The 19,415-nt window shown below is 38.4% G+C and overlaps 1 protein-coding gene across 1 annotated transcript in view; it reads left to right on the top strand.

The window, feature by feature from the left end:
• LOC123564330 (zinc phosphodiesterase ELAC protein 2-like) overlaps positions 1-19,415 on the top strand; it is a 70,818-nt gene that overhangs the window by 37,069 nt on the left and 14,334 nt on the right. Inside the window, exons 13-17 of the mRNA XM_045357831.2 lie at positions 4,995-5,228; positions 8,454-8,653; positions 9,699-9,795; positions 10,407-10,548; positions 13,404-13,549. Of these exons, the coding sequence (XP_045213766.2) occupies positions 4,995-5,228; positions 8,454-8,653; positions 9,699-9,795; positions 10,407-10,548; positions 13,404-13,549 (819 nt within the window). The remainder of the gene's footprint in view (positions 1-4,994; positions 5,229-8,453; positions 8,654-9,698; positions 9,796-10,406; positions 10,549-13,403; positions 13,550-19,415) is intronic.

Genomic DNA, 19,415 nt, shown 5'->3' with positions numbered 1-19,415 from the left:
GTGGCTTTAGAACTTTAAACACTTGTTTATCATCATGAGTTCCATCTGTTGGCAAGAGTACATAACTCTGTCAATTATTTTGGCTGAATTATGGCCCTTTTTTGACTGAAGTTGGTTCAGTTTTTGTACAAGTGAACATTTTGTCAAAACTATTTGATATGTGGCTTTGAAACTTTGAACACTTATTTATCGTGATGATCTCCATCTGTATGCAAGAGTATATAACTCAGTCAAGTTTTTTGGAAGAATTATGGCCCTTTTTGGACTTGGAAATCAGTTAAATTTGTCATACCAGTCCATATTTTGCCTAACCTGTTTGTCATATGGCTTTGAAACTACATAATTATGTAGGCAAGACTGCATAAGTAGGACAAGCACTTTAACTCAGTTATGGCCCGTTTTTGACATAGAAATTAGGTAAGTTTCGCAGACCATTCCATATTTTGTCTAAACAGTTTGATTATATGGCTTTGAAACTTTGAACACTTGCTTACCATTATGGTAACACTTTGCCATATAGTGCAAGACTTGTCTAAATCCACAAGTACAGGTACATTGTCTTATCTATTTTTAGCTCATCTGATTTTCTGAAAAAAAAATGATGAGTTATTGTCATCACTTGATCGGTGTCTGCGTCAGCGTTGCCTGGTTAAGTTTTATGTTTAGGTCAGCTTTTCTCCTTAACTATCATAGCTATTGCTTTGAAACTTGGAACACTTGTTCACCATCATAAGCTGACCCTGACAGCAAGAAACATAACTCCATCCTGCTTTTTGCAAGATTTATGGCCCCTTTTGTACTTAGAAAATATCAGATTTCTTGGTTAAGTTTTATGTTTAGGTCAACTTTTTCTCTTAAACTATCAAAGCTATTGTTTTGAAACTTGCAACACTTGTTCACCATCATAAGCTGACCCTGTATAGCCAGAAACATAACTCCATCCTGCTTTTTGCAATAATTATTGCCCCTTTTGGACTTAGAAAATCAGTTTTCTTGGTTGAGTATGGTGTTAAGTCGGCTTTTCCAATAAACTATCAAAGCTATTGCTTTAAAACTTGCAACAGTTTTTCACCATCATAAGCGGACACTGTACATCAAGAAACATAACTCTGTCCTGCTTTTTGCAAGAATGATGGCCCTTTTTAGACTTAGAAAATCATGGGTAGGACAATATTTCTATTATACAAAAAAATCAGATGAGCGTCAGCACCTGCAGGGCGGTGCTCTTGTTCTTCTTTAGTCTGAAATTCTCTGGTAATATTTTGATCCCATATTTCCATCAGTTCTTCAAATAGTTGAGCACGCTGTCAATAGACAGCTCTTGTTTGTTTATAGCCCACCTGAGCACAAAGTGCTCGTGGAGCACTATTGTGATCATGCTGTGTCCTTCGTGCGTTCATTCCGTCGTCAACAATTGTGTTTAAACGGCATCTCCTCCAAAACCACAGGATGGATTTTGATGGAACTTGGTGTGGATGTTTCTTGGATTGTCCTCTGCCAAAATTTTTCAGACAGTTCCCCTTGGTTGCCAGAGCTCAAAATAGAAAAATCTTCAAACAGCATTTCCTCCTAAACCGATAGTCTCATTTTGAAATAATTTCACACAAATAGTCCTTATATCACCCTCTACCAAGATTATTCAAATAATACTGATTTGTCAAAAAACATGGCCACCAGGAGGCATGGTCACTTTTCCCTTTATGTATAAAGTGGAAATTAAAAAAAATCTTCTTGTGTGAAACTGCTTGCCCAATTTTAAAATAATATTACGCAAGTGGTCCATGAGTGACACTCTACCAAGATTGTTATCCCCCGCCGATGAAATCGGGAGGGGGGTATTGAAATGGCGTTGTCCGTCCGTCAGTCCGTCCGTCCGTCCGTCCGCAGCCATTTCTCAGTAACTACTTGGTAAAATTTCATGAAACTTGAAATAAACATGAACCAACATACTGCGATGATGCCCGTCAAGTTTTTTTTTTGATTGGTCAATTTCCCTCAGAGTTATTGCCCTTGATTTAATAAAAAATGTCTGTCTGCAGCCATTTCTCAGTAACTAACAGGTAGAATTAATCAAAATTGAAATAGACATGAACCAAGATACTGCGCTGATGCCCGTCAAGTTTTTTTTTTTGATAGGTCAATTTCCCTCAGAGTTATTGCCCTTGATTTAATGAAAAATGTCCGTCTGCAGCCATTTCTCAGTAACTAGCAGATAGAATTTCATCAAACTTGAAATAGACATGAACCTAGATACTGCGACGATGCCCTTCAAGTTTTTTTTTGATTGGTCAGTTTTCCATTTAGTTATTGCCCTTTATTGTTTAAAAATCCACAGATCTGTATTAACAAACCAACCAATTGGAAGATTTCATTAAACTTCTTCCATTCTTATCCATGCTCATTTATTATAAACATGTGATGTTGTGTACCTACACCTGGTCACCACCTTACATTGGTCACCCCCCTCCCTCTCACCCCCCCCCCCCCCCCCATTTTTTTTTTATTTTTTTTTTTTCATTTTTCGTTTTCTACCAATATTTATAATCAACATGTAAACTGTTGTATCCTCACCCCCCCCCACCCCCACCCAAACAAACCATTCATTTTCTTTTAATTTGATTTGACTAATGAAATTATTTGCTTCTTGGTAACATTCTTAACTTTTTGCAGGATATATTTTTTTGCCGTTCCTCAACTCTGACCCTTTCGGCGGGGGATTCCAATTCATCGAATTTGCTTGTTGAAATTATGATTCATCAAAAAAACATGGCCGCCAGAGAGCGTGGTTACTTTTCCCTGTATTTATATAGTGGAAATTTAAAAAATCTTCTTGTGCTAAATTGCTTGCCCGATTTTAAAATAATTTTACACAAATGGTCCTTGTGTGACCCTCTACCAAGATTGTTCAGATTTTTCCAATTCTTCAAAAAACTTGGGTGCCAGGGGGCATGGTCACTGTCCATATATGTATATAGTAGAAACTTTGAAAATCTTCTTGTATAAAACTGTAAGTTCAATTTTAAGATAATTTCACATAAATTGTCCTTGTGTGACCGTCTACAAATTTGTCTGATTCATCAAAAAACATGGCCGCCAGAAGGCATGGTCACTTTTCATCAACAATTTTTTTAAACAACATCTCCAATTTTGATGACACTTTACACAAATAATTTCTGGGTAGCCCTCTCAGAGTTGTTCAAATGGTTCCGGTTCATTGAACATGTATGTCTTTTTGGTTAAAAAATAGGTTTTCAGCTATCAGACATTAAAAATCTTTTTCTCTAGAGCTTTGATTGGCATGTGATATAAGGGTTTGACTCTCTACCATAATTGTCCAAATTATTGCCCTAAGGTCAAAGATGGCCATGCCCTGAGATATATAAGAAACTTTTGAAAATCTTCTCTGAATCCATAATAGCTAGAGCCTTGATATTTGACGTATGATATCAGAGTTGTATTGTCTACCCTAATTGTTTAGATTATTGGCCTAGGTTCAAAAATGCATGTGATATGTATATAATATAAGCTAACATAGAAGAAACCTAAGTCTGTACTTGTGCCATTACTTTGTACAAACACACCTGAAGCCTTTACAAAGGTGAGCGCTTTTGTGTCAGACCCTCTTGTTTGAATAAAAAGTAATTTTGATGCCAAAGGGTCAAGGTCAAGGTCAAGGTCAGTGTCTCAGTTACTAAAACTAGAATTTCATGCCCCTCCCCTTAAAAGAAGCAAGGGTTTAATGCTTTGCACCTGTGGGTCGTCTGTCTGTTGGTCTGCCTATTGGTAGAGCGAATGTTTTTCACTCAATAACTTGAGATCCACTTGACCCAGGACCTACAAACATGGTAGCATGACTGGGCTAATGGGATTAGGTAGGTGACCCCAGTCGTTTATTGAGTCAAAGGTCAAGGTCAAAGGGACCCGAAACTTGAAAACAACCAAATGAATGGAGAATTCCTTGTCCCAGGACCTTCAAGGTTGATAACATTGTTTGTCTTATGAAGTAGATGACCCCTTTTGTTTTTGGAATAAGAAGGTCAAGGTCACAGGGAACTGAACCTTGAAAATGGTTTCTGCCCAATACCTTGAGAACCCAGAACCTTTTAGTGCTTGTAGCATGATCAGTCTTTTGAAGTAGATGACCTGTATTGATTTTTGGCTCAGTAGGTCAAACGTCAAGGTCACAGTGGCCGGACCCTTGGAAAGGGTTTCCACCCAGTAACCTAAGAGAACCACTTGATCCAGAACCTTCAATCTTGGTAGCGTGACTGGGCTTACTCAGTAGATTAATTGTAATGTTTTTGCGACTAGTAAGTCAAAGGTCAAGGTGACAGGGGCCTGAACCTTGAACATGGTTTCAGCTAAATAACTTGAGAACCACTAGACTTAGAACCTTCAAATTTTATAGCATGACTGGGCTTATGAAGTAGATGTCAGACCCTAATGTTTTGATGTATAATAGACCCAAGGTCAAAGTCACAGGAACCTGAACATTGAAAATTATTTCTGCATGGTAACTGGAGAATCACTTGAAGAACCTTCACACCTAATGATATGATCAGGCTGAATGAAGTAGAAGACCTTATTGTTTTGGGGTTAGTAAGTCAAATGTCAAGGTCACAGGAGTCTGAACCTTGAAAAGCATTCTGCTCAATAACCAGCGCTTTTGAATGTTTATTTTATAGACGAAAAGAGCGCTATAAAAATCTGGTAAATAAAAACTTGAGAACCACTTGGCCCAGTGTCTTCAAACTTGATAGCATGATTTGGGCTTATGAAGTTGATGACCTGTATTGTTTTGGGGGTTAGTAAGTCAAAGGTCAAGGTCATGGTGACCACAGGACTGAAAATGGGACAAACAATCGTGGGGGGGTGGGGGTATATATGTTTTAGTACATCTTTTGTTTTAAACAGAAAGTATTGGCTTGATGCAAAGTTTGTAAACCTGCTTTTCATGAAATTTTAAAGGGATCTTACTTATCTTATACTTTTAGACACCAGTCTGGGACAATACACCTGATGTTGAATGAGAACTCACCAGGTCCATACTTGCATAGTAGCCAACAGTACCATTCAGCTCTCAATTATCTAGATCCAGAATTATTTCCAGCTCTTCAGGGACACTTTCACTACACGAAGAGACCTGAGCCAGCTACAGGCAGTGTTGTGCAAGCATGTTATGGTCTTACATATAATATCAGACCTATGAGTAGCCGAGGCTTTAATTGGTAAGAATTTTATATGTATTGCACCATAAAACTGTTGTTTTTGTCAGTGTCAGGGGGCTAGCACATGTTCCATGGCAAAATGTAATTGTATTACGGACCCCACAATGGATAATTCAAAAGGAGATCAAACAACACAGATATTCATGGATATTTTATGATGTTGATGGACAGTGTATTTGGGGTGGGGGTGGGGGGGAGCATCTTTAATTGCCCTTGTCGGCCCATCTGTCTGTCTGTCTGAAAATATGTCCTTTATATGTCAAAAAAGTATTTGATCCAGAGTCATCAAATTTCACAGGATTGTTGTTCGGCATGGGAAGTTGTGCACCTGGTGATATAATTTGGATATCACACAGCCAGATCAGGTTTATGGTCCTTGACCTTGTCAAAAATATGCATGAAAAGACATAAAAGTTGTGTTGCACATTTCTCAAAAGGTATTTGACCTAGGACCATGAAACATCATAGGAATATTTATCAGCATGTGAAGTTTTTCATATGGGATTTTGTTGCTGATTTCGATTTGTCAAACCAAGTTATGGCCCTTGATTGTAAAAAATGTGCATAAATTGGATAGTTTTTGTCATATGTACATGTATATAAAAAGATGATCGACTCAAGAGTCTTTGGGATTGTTATATAACATGTGATGTTGAGTACCTGTTGTTCTGTTTGAGATTTTGCAATCAGTTTTGATCAGACTTGCACACAACTTGTATTGGCATAATATCTTGGTTCCTTTCGAAAACTGGCCAGATCCCATCATATGTTCCAGAGTTAAGGCCCATAAAGGGCCAAAATTTGCTATTTTGGCTAGTTAACATGATAAGAGACCACACATTTTGTAATCAGTTTTAACCAGACTTGCATACCACTTGTATTGGCATAATATCTCAGTTGCTTTTGAAAACTGGTCAGATCTGGTCATGAGTTCCAGAGTTATGGCCCATTTAAGGGCCAAAATTGGCTATTTTGACTTTCGCAGCCATATAGAGACTTCATTTATGGTTTGATTTGCAAAATATCTTTAACAACAATAGATCTTGAATTCCATGATGAAGCCGTCTGATCCAATCATAGGTTCCGGAGTTACGGCCCCTGATTGACCCCTTAAAGAGCCAAAATTTTTACCTTGTGAACATGATAGAAGTGACATTTGATATTGATTTTAACCACACTAACGCACAATTTAAGTAACACTGAAAGGAGCAAAATTTTTTTTTTGACCCTTTCAGCCATACTGGTTGGGAATCATTTTCCAGACAGGACTAGTTTCCGGACACATGTAATATCCGCTTTGTTTCGTTGTTATTCATGTAATTGTTTCATCTAGATCATTTAGATGTTTGTTCTTCATGTCTACAACAAACCACTATTTTATAAGGCTGTATAATGTTTGGGTTTTTGATGATAACTCACCTGCATTTACAAAACAACTTTTTGTCTTACCGGGGCATGAAGATAGCATTGCGCATGCGCGGTAGTTCACACATGACGAGGTATCAAGTGGGGAAGAAATAATCAAACTACATAATGATTGTCTGCTGATAACATGCTCTACTTTTAATTTAACACAAAAAGTTACGTAAGATGCAGGGCTGTCCATTTTTGCACTAATTTTATTCTATATCTTTTGGAATTATCAAGAATTCGTATAAGACGAAATTCGAGTTTTTTTATAGTCAACCTCGGTTTGCTTTCATAGCTGCTATTGAAAGTCGGGTTATGTTTCGTGCACAATTTTGAAGAGATGAATCATAAAGAAATGTGTAGAAATAGTTTAATTACTTATTTTGGTATCAATTTAACAACAAAACACTGTCAAAATATTTGTCCGGAAACTGGTTTACCTAACGGGAAAAATATCTCATTTTAGTGACCCCATTTGAGGCCCCATGGAACCCATATTTTACGTCACAACGCAATGCTGATTACAACATCGGATGTGGAAGGAGCTGAAGTTTGTGCAGTGTGAGCTTCATTTATGTCAAATATTTTTTTAGGGAATAATGGAGCCGAAATATGAAAATGTGTCCGGAAAATGGTTCCCAACCAGTATAGAGGTTTCATTTATACTTTGATTAGATACAGACATGCACAGAATGTTTGTTTTGATGATCTCTAGGCCAAGTTTGTAACTAGGTCATGTGGAATCAAAAACTAGGTCACCAGATCAAATCAATGGAAAAGCTTGTTAACACCCTAGAGACCATATTTATGACCCTATTTTCATGAAACTTGGTCAGAATGTTTCTCTTGATAATTCCTAAGCCAAATCCAAAACTGGGTCATATGGGATCTGACATGGTCAGAATGTTTATCTTGGATGATTCCTAGGCCAAGTTGGAAACTGGGTCTTGTTGGGTCAGAAACTAGGTCACCTGCTGAAAGCGAAGGAAAAGCTTGTTAACACTCTAGGGGCCATATTTATGACCATATCTTTATGAAACTTGATAAGAATGTTTATCTTGATGATTCCTAGGCTAATTTGCAAACTGGGTCATATGGGATCAAAAATTAGGTCACCACTTAAATCAAAGGAAAAGCTTATACTGGTTTCAGGTTGTCTCTGTCAGTCTGTCCGTCCGTAGACACAATCTTGTGCAAGCCGACTCTCCCCATCCACTTGCACACAATTGAATGAAACCCCACACACGTGAACAGTAACAACAGTAGTTGTGCATGGTGCATGTTAGGTTCTTTTAGAAAAAAATTCTGCAAAGTAATGGGACTTTGTTTTTTGTTACTATACTATACATGGGAGTCTGCATATGCAATCTTGTGCGGGCCTAATCTCCTGAACCATTGCACACAGTTTAATGAAACTTCACACAAGTGATCAGTACCAACGTCTTTCAGAAATGTTAGTATACTATATACAGAGTCTATGTACATACAGTCCACATAATTACGCAATCTTGTGTGCGTCAAATTGCAGTGTACTGTGTCAGTGTGTGTAGGGGGTACATTCATCACCTTCAGTGATAGCTCTAGTTAACACTAGATTTATGACCCTATCTTCATGAAACTTGGTCAGAATGTTTATCTTGCTGATTCCAAGGCCATGTTCAACAGGTCATGACCCTCTTGTTTTTAAATCTTCGAAAGCCTAGAGCTTAGATATTTGGTATATAGTATTGTATTGAATTCCTTCACCAGGAAAGCATGTATTGATTTGAGTGAGCGATGTAGGACCATCATGCCTCATTGGTATTTCTTTTTAAGGGAAGAGTTGTTATATCTGAACCAAGAGGAATTTTTTGCTGAGGTTAAAAGGAGAGCTAAGGTTGATGCACTTGGAATGATTAAGAAAGTGACATGTGAAGACAAGGTGGCAAACTTGATGAATTTTAAGGAGTCCGACATTGATGATGAGGTGATGAAACTCAGATCTCTGTTAAAACAGCAAAGAAAGGAAGCTGCAGGTGAGAATATTTCTATTTCTGATTATTTTAAAATACTTAGGGCACCATTATTTTTTATGCCCCCGAAGGGAGGCATATAGTTTTTGAACAGTCTGTCAGTCTGTCTGCAATTTTCGTGTCCGGTCCATATCTTTGTCATGGATGGATGGATTTTCAAATAACTTGGCATGAATGTGTATCTTTGTCATCCATGGATGGATTTTCGAGTAACTACGCATAAATGTGTGGCACAATAAGACGATGTGTCGCACGCAAGACCCAGGTCTGTAGCTCAAAGGTCAAGGTCACACTTAGATGTTAAAAGTCATATTTCATGATAGTGCATTGATGGGCGTGTCCGGTCCATATCTTTTGTCATTCATGCATGGATTTTAAAATTATTGGGCATGAATGTGTACCACAGTAAGATGACGTGTGGCACGCAAGACTCAGGTCCGTAGCTCAAAAGTCAAGGTCACACTTAGACGTTAAGGGTCATATTTCATGATAGTGCAATGATGGGCATGTCCGGTCCATATCTTTGTCATTCATGCATGGATTTTAAAATAACTACGCATGAATGTGTGGCACAGTAAGATGACGTATCGCGCGCAAGACCCAGGTCCGTAGGTCAAAGGTCCTAAACTCCAACATCGGCCATAACTATTCATTCAAAGTGCCATCGGGGGCATGTGTCATCCTATGGAGACAGCTCTTGTTAACAAATGCTATTGTCAACTGTAGAAATACAGTACAACTTGCATAAAACAACCACCCAAGGGAAGGACAATAAGTGATGTCTTAACACAACTCGAGGGCTTGGCGCATCATTAGATGTTTGTAATGCAAGTGGTCTCTTAATAGACATGGTCTGTAAAGCAAGTTTGACTGTAACCTCACACTAAGTCAGTCATTTGAGCCTACTATTTTACTGTTGCATCATAGATTACAAGATTGTGTGTTATATAAGATGTAAATCATAGATAGTAGATTACAAGATTGTGTGTTATGTAAATCATAGATAGTAGATTACAAGATTGTGTGTAAGGTGTGTTGTTTTTCACAGATCAGACAGAAGAGTACCCAGAGATAGTGTTCCTTGGCACTGGTTCGGCCAAACCTGCCTTAACAAGAAATGCAAGTGCCATTCTTATACAGATGAGGTTTGTCACTATTTTATGACTTTTGCCATTTATTATTTCAACTTTACCCTGCTGAACTTCTGGACTGGTTTATCATTCAGTTTGGGCAGTACCATTTATTATTGAAAAGGGTGTACACTGAAAATTTACTGACTGAATAGCGAACAGTGCAGACCATGATCAGACTGCACGGACGTGCAGGCTGATCTTGGTCTGCACTGGTCGCAAAGGCAGAATCACTTGCCGCCAGCATGCTAAAAGTTAATGAAGAGTAGTCTAGATCAGACTCAGCAGGAAGTATGAAGAATGTCTATACAGGTTAGATTTTCAATAATTGCTTTTTGAGCAAAAAGTTGAAAAGCTAAAGTGGAATTAAAATCCATGACAAATCAAGATGAAATAATTTATGAATTAATATAAATATGTATGTTCAACTTTATTTTGATAAAGAACAATTTAATGTATGTAAGTTCAACTTACTTTGATAAGAAATAATTTAATACATCAACAATGGCTCGAATCACAGTTTAGCCTGTCCTGTTTACTATACATCAGATGTTTATTATACAGTTCATTTAGGACAAACAATTGACACATAGAACACAAGCTAGTTATTGTCTTTCTACACACAGAAAGGATGAATACTTTTTGATGGACTGTGGTGAGGGGACACTTACTCAGTTGTATCAGATGTATGGACTTGAGAAGACGCACCACATCCTGTCCAACTTGAAAGCCATGTTTATCTCACATCTGCATTTTGACCATCATGGGGTAAGTTCTGCCGCTTTCATTGCATTTTATCAGTCATTGGGTATCAGTCATGGGGTAAGTTCTGCTGTTTTCAATGCATTTTGCCAGTCATGGAGTAAGTTCTGCCGCTTTGATTGCATTTTACCAGTCATGGGGTAAGTTCTGCTGCTTTCATTGTATTTTAACAGTCATGGGGTAAGTTCTGCCATTTTCATTGCATTTTGCCAGGCATGGGTAAGTTCTGTCGCTTTCATTGCATTTTACCAGTTATAGATTAAGTTCTGCCACTTTTATTGTATTGCTTTCTTTGCATTTTACCAGTCATGAGGTAAGTCCTGCCTCTTTCATTGCATTTTGCCAGTCATGGGGTAAGTTCTTTTTGTCAGTTTTACGGTTTGAATATTTTTCTAGTATTTACATTTTGGCTGTTTTATATGCCCGAAGGGACGTATAATGTTATGATGCCAGTGTCCGTCTGTCTGTCCGTCCATTTGTTAGCAATTTTGTGTCCGCTCTGTAACTCATCCCCTTGAAGGATTTTGAAGAAACTTTACACAAATGTTCACCACACCGAGACCACCTGCAGAGCGCATGTTTTGGATGGCTCGCTTCAAAGTCAAGGTCACACTTAGGGGTCAAAGGTCATATGACTTAGTTTCATGTCTGCTCTATAACTCTTGAACTGCTTGAAGGATTTTAAAGAAACTTGGCGCAAATGTTCACCACATCCAGACGACATGCAGAGAGCATGTTTCTGATGGCCTGCTTCAAGATCAAGGTCATACTTAGGGGTCAAAGGTCATACTTTCGGGCATATATTGCTCTGCATTGTGGTGCTCTTGTTCAGTATGCCATGCATAAAACCCAGGTACAAGGTCATGCTGGAGGTCAAAAGTCAGCACCGATCTTTCCTGTCCAGTCTGTAAATTATTTTAGGTCACTTTTCTTGTCATTGTATATCTTTTTTCTCTTCCCCCCCCCCACCAGTTTACCCCCACCAGTTTAAGAATGAATGTTATTAACAATGCATTGTATATCTATGGATATTACAGGTAGTCAACAACTGTAGATGTTTATAGATAGATAGATAGATAGATAGATAGATAGATAGATAGATAGATAAAATATATACATCACATTGACACAATTATCACATACATTGAATTTAAACAGCACATAAGATATTAACACAGCTTTGATATCACAGACATTATTGGTGACTAGTGCACAATTATGACATATATAAAAACACAGGATAACCTGTAAAAGCCTTGCGGCTTATTTCCAGCAGGGTCCTTGAAAATATTGTCATAATGGACAAGAGTATTTAAATAATTTAAATAATAGTAACAGATACAGTTTATGCAGAGTAAGTGCACAATTATGTTGTCAGTACATAGACATACATATATTACATGAACAATATTATCACATTAAAATCATATCACATAAAATCTACATTTGACTATACTTACAATTAAAAATAGATATAACTGGAATCTTCAGCCAACTTCTAAAATCAAGTGCTTTTTAACTTCCTTTTTAAAAGCATATTTACTCTTAGTATTATGTATAAATTGAGGTAATTGGTTCCAGTCTAAAATACTATTATAATAAAAAGTTGAAGTTGTAAAACTATTTACAGCTGGCACATAAAAATTGGTACTACTACCTCTACTGTTATACTGGTGTTGTTCATTACACCTTTTAAAATTTTCTTTAAGATATGCCGGACATTTGTCATTAAATATTTTATACACATAATTAAGTCTAAGTTGCTTGCACCTGTTTTCAATATTTAATAAACCTAGATAACTAAAATCTGAAACACACAGAGAAGTTCTACATTCATAATTCAATATATATCTCACAATCTTATTTTGAGCAATTTGTAGTTTACACTTCAATTGTTTTGTGTGTCCACAATACCATGACGAACTAGCATAATCAAAATGGCACTGTAAGAGTGCATTACATAGAGTTTTTCTTAATGATTCATTTGAATAATTCTTTTGCCTATATAAAAACTTTAATCTTGAATTGACTTTATTAACAATATTATTAACAATAGAAGTGGCAGATAGGTCTTTATCCAACATAGCTCCCAAGTATTTAACAGAGTCCTGTGCCTTAATTGTATGTCCATTACAATGAACTGAAAAATCTTGAATTTATTGAGCTTACGTCTAGAGCCGAATAGAATACACTCTGTTTTTCCTAAATGTAATGATAGTTTATTATCTATCAGCCATTTACTACAACCAGCAAGTTCATTACCTAAAACAGAACTGATCACATCTGGGTTCTTATGAGAGAATAGAATAGCGCTATCATCAGCATATAAAATTAACTTGCAATTTTTACTAATGCTAATACCCATATCATTCACATAGCACAAAAATAACAATGGACCCAGTATACTACCCTGAGGCACACCACAAACTATATACATGCATGTTTCAGTCCAAACAATGTATGTTATAATGTGTTGTATATATAGCACATATTCTACATCATTGATAGATATCAGGTCATTAGGTTATACAGCAGTTGAGATAATCTCTCACCTTTCAGTAGGGGACTTTGTATTTCATTCACTTGTTTTGTCAAAGACTTTTTTCCTGGCTTCTCCTTCATGTTGGTACTTCGAGAAAAACATTAATACAGGTGAAATATTGAGAAATGCTGTCAGTTCAACTCAAATTTTTTCAGGTGAGATATTGAGAAATGCTCTACTAAAATTGTTTCAGGTGGGATTTTGAGAAATACTTAGTTTAGCTGACCAACTTCAAAAACTGAAATATTGTTCGCTGTTAAGAAATGGTGCTTAAAGGATATTGAAAATGTATTACATTTCCAGTTTTTGCACATTTTAGGGAATGTTTGGTGTGTTAGAAGCTCGCCGGAAAGTTATTAGTATGGCCGAGAGGAGTGATAGGTTGACAGTTTTTGCCCCTGTTCCACTGAAGAAATGGTTCAATCTGTTCTCCACCTGTGTAGCTCCTATAGAAAGTACTATTGAGTAAGTATTCATGGGATAAATATAATGACATACAGATAAAGCAGTTTGAAGATTTGAAATATATCAGTTGTGGTTTAATCTGGGAAAAGCCTGGAAAATACATATTGTGCTACAATTGAACAGTCATTTTGGAATATCCACTGCTAATGAAGGCAAATGTACATAATGGAAAATGATAAAACAGCAATAAAATCTGTAAAAAGATCCTTTGGAAGCAAAGAATGCAACCAAGAAGAATAATAGAAGACTTGGTTTGACTGAGTCTGTTCATGAGAGGTATTGAAAAGTGCAAAACCTCTCACGCATACTAGCACTGGCTTAAGCGGAATTCTATTACACATTTATTGAATGGACTCCATGATTCCAAAGGACCAGAAAATATAACAACACCTACTTCATAACACTATTTGATTGGTTATTATGTCTCCCCCAGGAGACATATTGTTTTTGCCCTGTCCGTCTGTCCGTCCGTCCGTCCGTCACACTTCATTTCCGAGCAATAACTGGAGAACCATTTGACCTAGAACCTTCAAATTTCATAGGGTTGTAGGGCTGCTGTAGTAGACGACCCCTATTGATTTTGGGGTCACTGTCAAAGGTCAAGGTCACAGGGGCCTGAACATTGAAAACCATTTCCGATCAATAACTAGAGAACCACTTGACCAAGAATGTTGAAACTTCATAGGATGATTGGCCATGAAGAGTAGATGACCCCTATTGATTTTGGGGTCACTCCGTCAAAGGTCAAGGTCACACGGGCCTGAACATTGAAAACCATTTCCGATCAATAACTAGAGAACCACTTGACCCAGAATGTTGAAACTTCATAGGATGATTGATCATGAAGAGTAGATGACCCCTATTGATTTTGGGGTCACTCCGTCAAAGGTCAAGGTCACAGGGGCCTGAACATTGAAAACCATTTCTGATCAATAACTAGAGAACCACTTGACCCAGAATGTTGAAACTTCATAGGATGATTGATAATGAAGAGTAGATGACCGCTATTGATTTTGGGGTCACTCCATCAAAGGTCAAGGTCACAGGGGCCTGAACATGGAAAATCATTTCCGATCAATAACTAGAGAACCACTTAACCCAGAATGTTGAAACTTCATAGGATGATTGTACATGCAAAGTAGATGACCCCTATTGATTTTGGGGTCACTCCATTAAAGGTCAAGGTCACAGGGGCCTGAACATTGAAAACCATTTCCGGTCAGTAACTTGAGAACCACTTGACCCAGAATGTTGAAACTTAATAGGATGATTGCTCATGCAGAGTAGATGACCCCTATTGATTTTGGGGTCACTCTGTGAAAGGTCAAGGTCACAGGGGCCTGAACATTGAAAACCATTTCCGGTCAGTAACTTGAGAACCACTTGACCCAGAATGATGAAACTTCATAGGATGATTGGTCATGCAGAGAAGATGACCCCTAACGATTTTAGGGTGACTCTGTTAAAGGTCAAGGCCACAGGGGCCTGAACATGGAACATTTCATCAATAACTTGACCTCTTGACCAGAATTTGAACTTCAGGATGTTTGTATGTAGAGATGACCTATGTTTTTGGTACCACTCCGTTAAAGGTCAAGGTCACGGGCCTGACTTGATACAGTTATATCAATATTTGAGAACCATTGACCAGATGTGAATCTATAGGATGATTGACATACAAGTAATGACCTATTGATTTGGGTCAGTTATTAAAGGTCAAGGTACATGGCCTGTTCATGTAAATCATTTTTTTGAATAACTTGAGACCACTGACTTACATGTTGAAACTTAATGGTATATTGGACATGGATAATGTCCTATATTTTGAGGTCCTTGATCAAAAGTAAGTACAGGAGCCTGACAGTGACTTGAGACCATGGCCAAGAGTGTTGAAATTTAGCGGTGATGGACATGCCAGTAATGATCTATGCAGCAACCATCAGTGTCTCTTTGACTTTCGCTCTGACCCTATTTTACTTCTTGCTATAGACTTGCATTGGGACATGCGCTTTTTACAAAGTTTCCTGTGGCAGATTTACTCATAATTCCATATGTAAACATCTTTTGAATTAAACATACTACACAATTTTTCTCAGTTAACAATTAATTAGTACTGGCAAAGTGCCAAAGATGATTCATCTGTCAAACAAAAACATGGCAAGAGTTTGCAATGACCTCAACTTAATTTTGTGCACAAAAGTTAAAATTTAAAATACATTTAGAAAATGGTTTTAATGTATTATATACTCTTTAAATTGCAAAGTCAAAACAGCAACATTTGAGTTGTTCTAAAGCAATTCAGTCTGCATTATTTAAGTCAGTATGTTGGAGTTTCATCAGTTGTGCTGTGCTAGTCGACAGTAGTACAGGCCATATGGGAGCATGGCTATGCTAAGTATTACTCTGTGACAGACACAGTAGTACAGGCCATATGAGAGCATGGCTATGCTAAGTTTACTCTGTGACAGACACAGTAGTACAGGCCATATGAGAGCATGGCTATGCTAAGTTTACTCTGTGACAGACACAGTAGTACAGGCTATATGAGAGCATGGCTATGCTAAGTATTACTCTGTGACAGACACAGTAGTACAGGCCATATGAGAGCATGGCTATGCTTAGTTTTACTCTGTGACAGACACAGTAGTACAGGCTATATGAGATGCTAGCTAAGTTTACTCTGTGACAGACACAGTAGTACAGGCTATATGGAGCATGGCTATGCTAAGTTTTACTCTGTGACAGACACAGCAGTACAGGCTATATGAGAGCATGGCTATGCTTAGTTTTACTCTGTGACAGACACAGTAGTACAGGCTATATGAGAGCATGGCTATGCTAAGTTTTACTCTGTGACAAACACAGAAGTACAGGCCATATGAGAGCATGGCTATGCTAAGTTTTACTCTGTGACAGACACAGTAGTACAGGCTATGCTAAGTTTTACTCTGTGACAGACACAGTAGTACAGGCTATATGGGAGCATGGCTATGCTAAGTTTTACTCTGTGACAGACACAGTAGTACAGGCCATATGAGAGCATGGCTATGCTAAGTTTTACTCTGTGACAGACACAGCAGTACAGGCTATATGAGCTAAGTTTTACTCTGTGACAGACACAGTAGTACAGGCTATATGAGAGCATGGCTATGCTAAGTTTTACTCTGTGACAGACACAGTAGTACAGGCTATATGAGAGCATGGCTATGCTAAGTTTTACTCTGTGACAGACACAGTAGTACAGGCCATATGGGAGCATGGCTATGCTAAGTTTTACTCTGTGACAGACACAGTAGTACAGGCTATATGGGAGCGTGGCTATGCTTAGTTTTACTCTGTGACAGACACAGCAGTACAGGCTATATGGGAGCGTGGCTATGCTTAGTTTTACTCTGTGACAGACACAGTAGTACAGGCTATATGGGAGCATGGCTATGCTAAGTTTTACTCTGTGACAGACACAGTAGTACAGGCTATATGGGAGCGTGCAGCTAGTTTTACTCTGTGACAGACACAGCAGTACGGGCTATATGGAGCATGGCTATGCTAGTTTTACTCTGTGACAGACACAGTAGTACAGGCTATATGGGAGCATGGCTATGCTAAGTTTACTCTGTGACAGACACAGTAGTACAGGCCATATGGGAGCATGGCTATGCTAAGTTTTACTCTGTGACAGACACAGTAGTACAGGCTATATGGGAGCATGGCTATGCTAAGTTTTACTCTGTGACAGACACAGTAGTACAGGCCATATGGGAGCATGGCTATGCTAAGTTTTACTCTGTGACAGTCACAGTAGTACAGGCTATATGAGAGCATGGCTATGCTAAGTTTTACTCTCTGACAGACACAGTAGTACAGGCCATATGAGAGCATGGCTATGCTAAGTTTTACTCTGTGACAGACACAGCAGTACAGGCTATATGGGAGCATGGCTATGCTTAGTTTTACTCTGTGACAGACACAGTAGTACAGGCTATATGGGAGCATGGCTATGCTAAGTTTTACTCTGTGACAGACACAGTAGTACAGGCTATATGGGAGCATGGCTATGCTAAGTTTACTCTGTGACAGACACAGTAGTACAGGCCATATGAGAGCATGGCTATGCTAAGTTTACTCTGTGACAGACACAGTAGTACAGGCTATATGAGAGCATGGCTATGCTAAGTTTTACTCTGTGACAGACACAGTAGTACAGGCTATATGGGAGCATGGCTATGCTTAGTTTTACTCTGTGAAAGACACAGATGTACAGGCTATATAGCTAAGTTTTACCCTTTGAAAGACACAGTAGTACAGGCTATATGAGAGCATGGCTATGCTAAGTTTTACTCTGTGAAAGACACAGTTGTACAGGCTATATGGGAGCATGGCTATGCTAAGTTTTACTCTGTGACAGACACAGTAGTACAGGCTATATGAGAGCATGGCTATGCTAAGTTTTACTCTGTGACAGACACAGTAGTACAGGCTATATGAGAGCATCGCTATGCTAAGTTTTACTCTGTGACAGACACAGTAGTACAGGCTATATGAGAGCATGGCTATGCTAAGTTTTACTCTGTGACAGACACAGTAGTACAGGCTATATGAGAGCATGGCTATGCTAAGTTTTACTCTGTGACAGACACAGTAGTACAGGCCATATGAGAGCATCGCTATGCTAAGTTTTACTCTGTGACAGACACAGTAGTACAGGCCATATGAGAGCATGGCTATGCTAAGTTTTACTCTGTGACAGACACAGTAGTACAGGCTATATGAGAGCATGGCTATGCTAAGTTTTACTCTGTGACAGACACAGTAGTACAGGCCATATGGGAGCATGGCTTTGCTAAGTTTTACTCTGTGACAGACACAGTAGTACAGGCTATATAGCTAAGTTTTACTCTGTGACAGACACAGTAGTACAGGCTATATGAGAGCATCGCTTTGCTAAGTATTACTCTGTGACAGACACAGTAGTACAGGCTATATGAGAGCATGGCTTTGCTAAGTTTTACTCTGTGACAGACACAGTAGTACAGGCCATATGGGAGCATGGCTATGCTAAGTTTTACTCTGTGACAGACACAGTAGTACAGGCCATATGAGAGCATAGCTTTGCTAAGTTTTACTCTGTGACAGACACAGTAGTACAGGCCATATGAGAGCATCGCTATGCTAAGTTTTACTCTGTGACAGACACAGTAGTACAGGCTATATGAGAGCATGGCTATGCTAAGTTTTACTCTGTGAAGACCAGTTACAGCATATAGTATTTTACCTGTGAAGACCAGCATATCTATGAGAGCATGGCTATGCTAAGTTTTACTCTGTGACAGACACAGAGTACAGGCTATATGAGGCGGCTATGTAAGTATTACTCTGTGACAGACACATTAGTACAGGCCATATGGGAGCATGGCTATGCTAAGTTTTACTCTGTGACAGACACAGTAGTACAGGCTATATGAGAGCATGGCTATGCTAAGTTTTACTCTGAGACAGACACAGTAGTACAGGCTATATGAGAGCATGGCTATGCAAAGTTTTACTCTGTGACAGACACAGTAGTACAGGCTATATGAGAGCATGGCTATGCTAAGTTTTACTCTGTGACAGACACAGTAGTACAGGCTATATAGCTAAGTTTTACCCTGTGAAAGACACAGTAGTACAGGCTATTTGAGAGCATGGCTATGCTAAGTTTTACTCTGTGACAAACACAGTAGTACAGGCTATATGAGAGCATGGCTATGCTAAGATTTACTCTGTGACAAACACAGTAGTACAGGCTATATGAGAGCATGGCTATGCTAAGTTTTACTCTGTGAAAGACACAGTAGTACAGGCTATATGAGAGCAGGCTTGCTAAGTT

Source organism: Mercenaria mercenaria, chromosome 2, assembly GCF_021730395.1.
Source record: "Mercenaria mercenaria strain notata chromosome 2, MADL_Memer_1, whole genome shotgun sequence".
Taxonomy (NCBI): Eukaryota; Metazoa; Mollusca; class Bivalvia; order Venerida; family Veneridae; genus Mercenaria; species Mercenaria mercenaria.
This window is presented reverse-complemented; position numbering and strand designations above follow the sequence as displayed.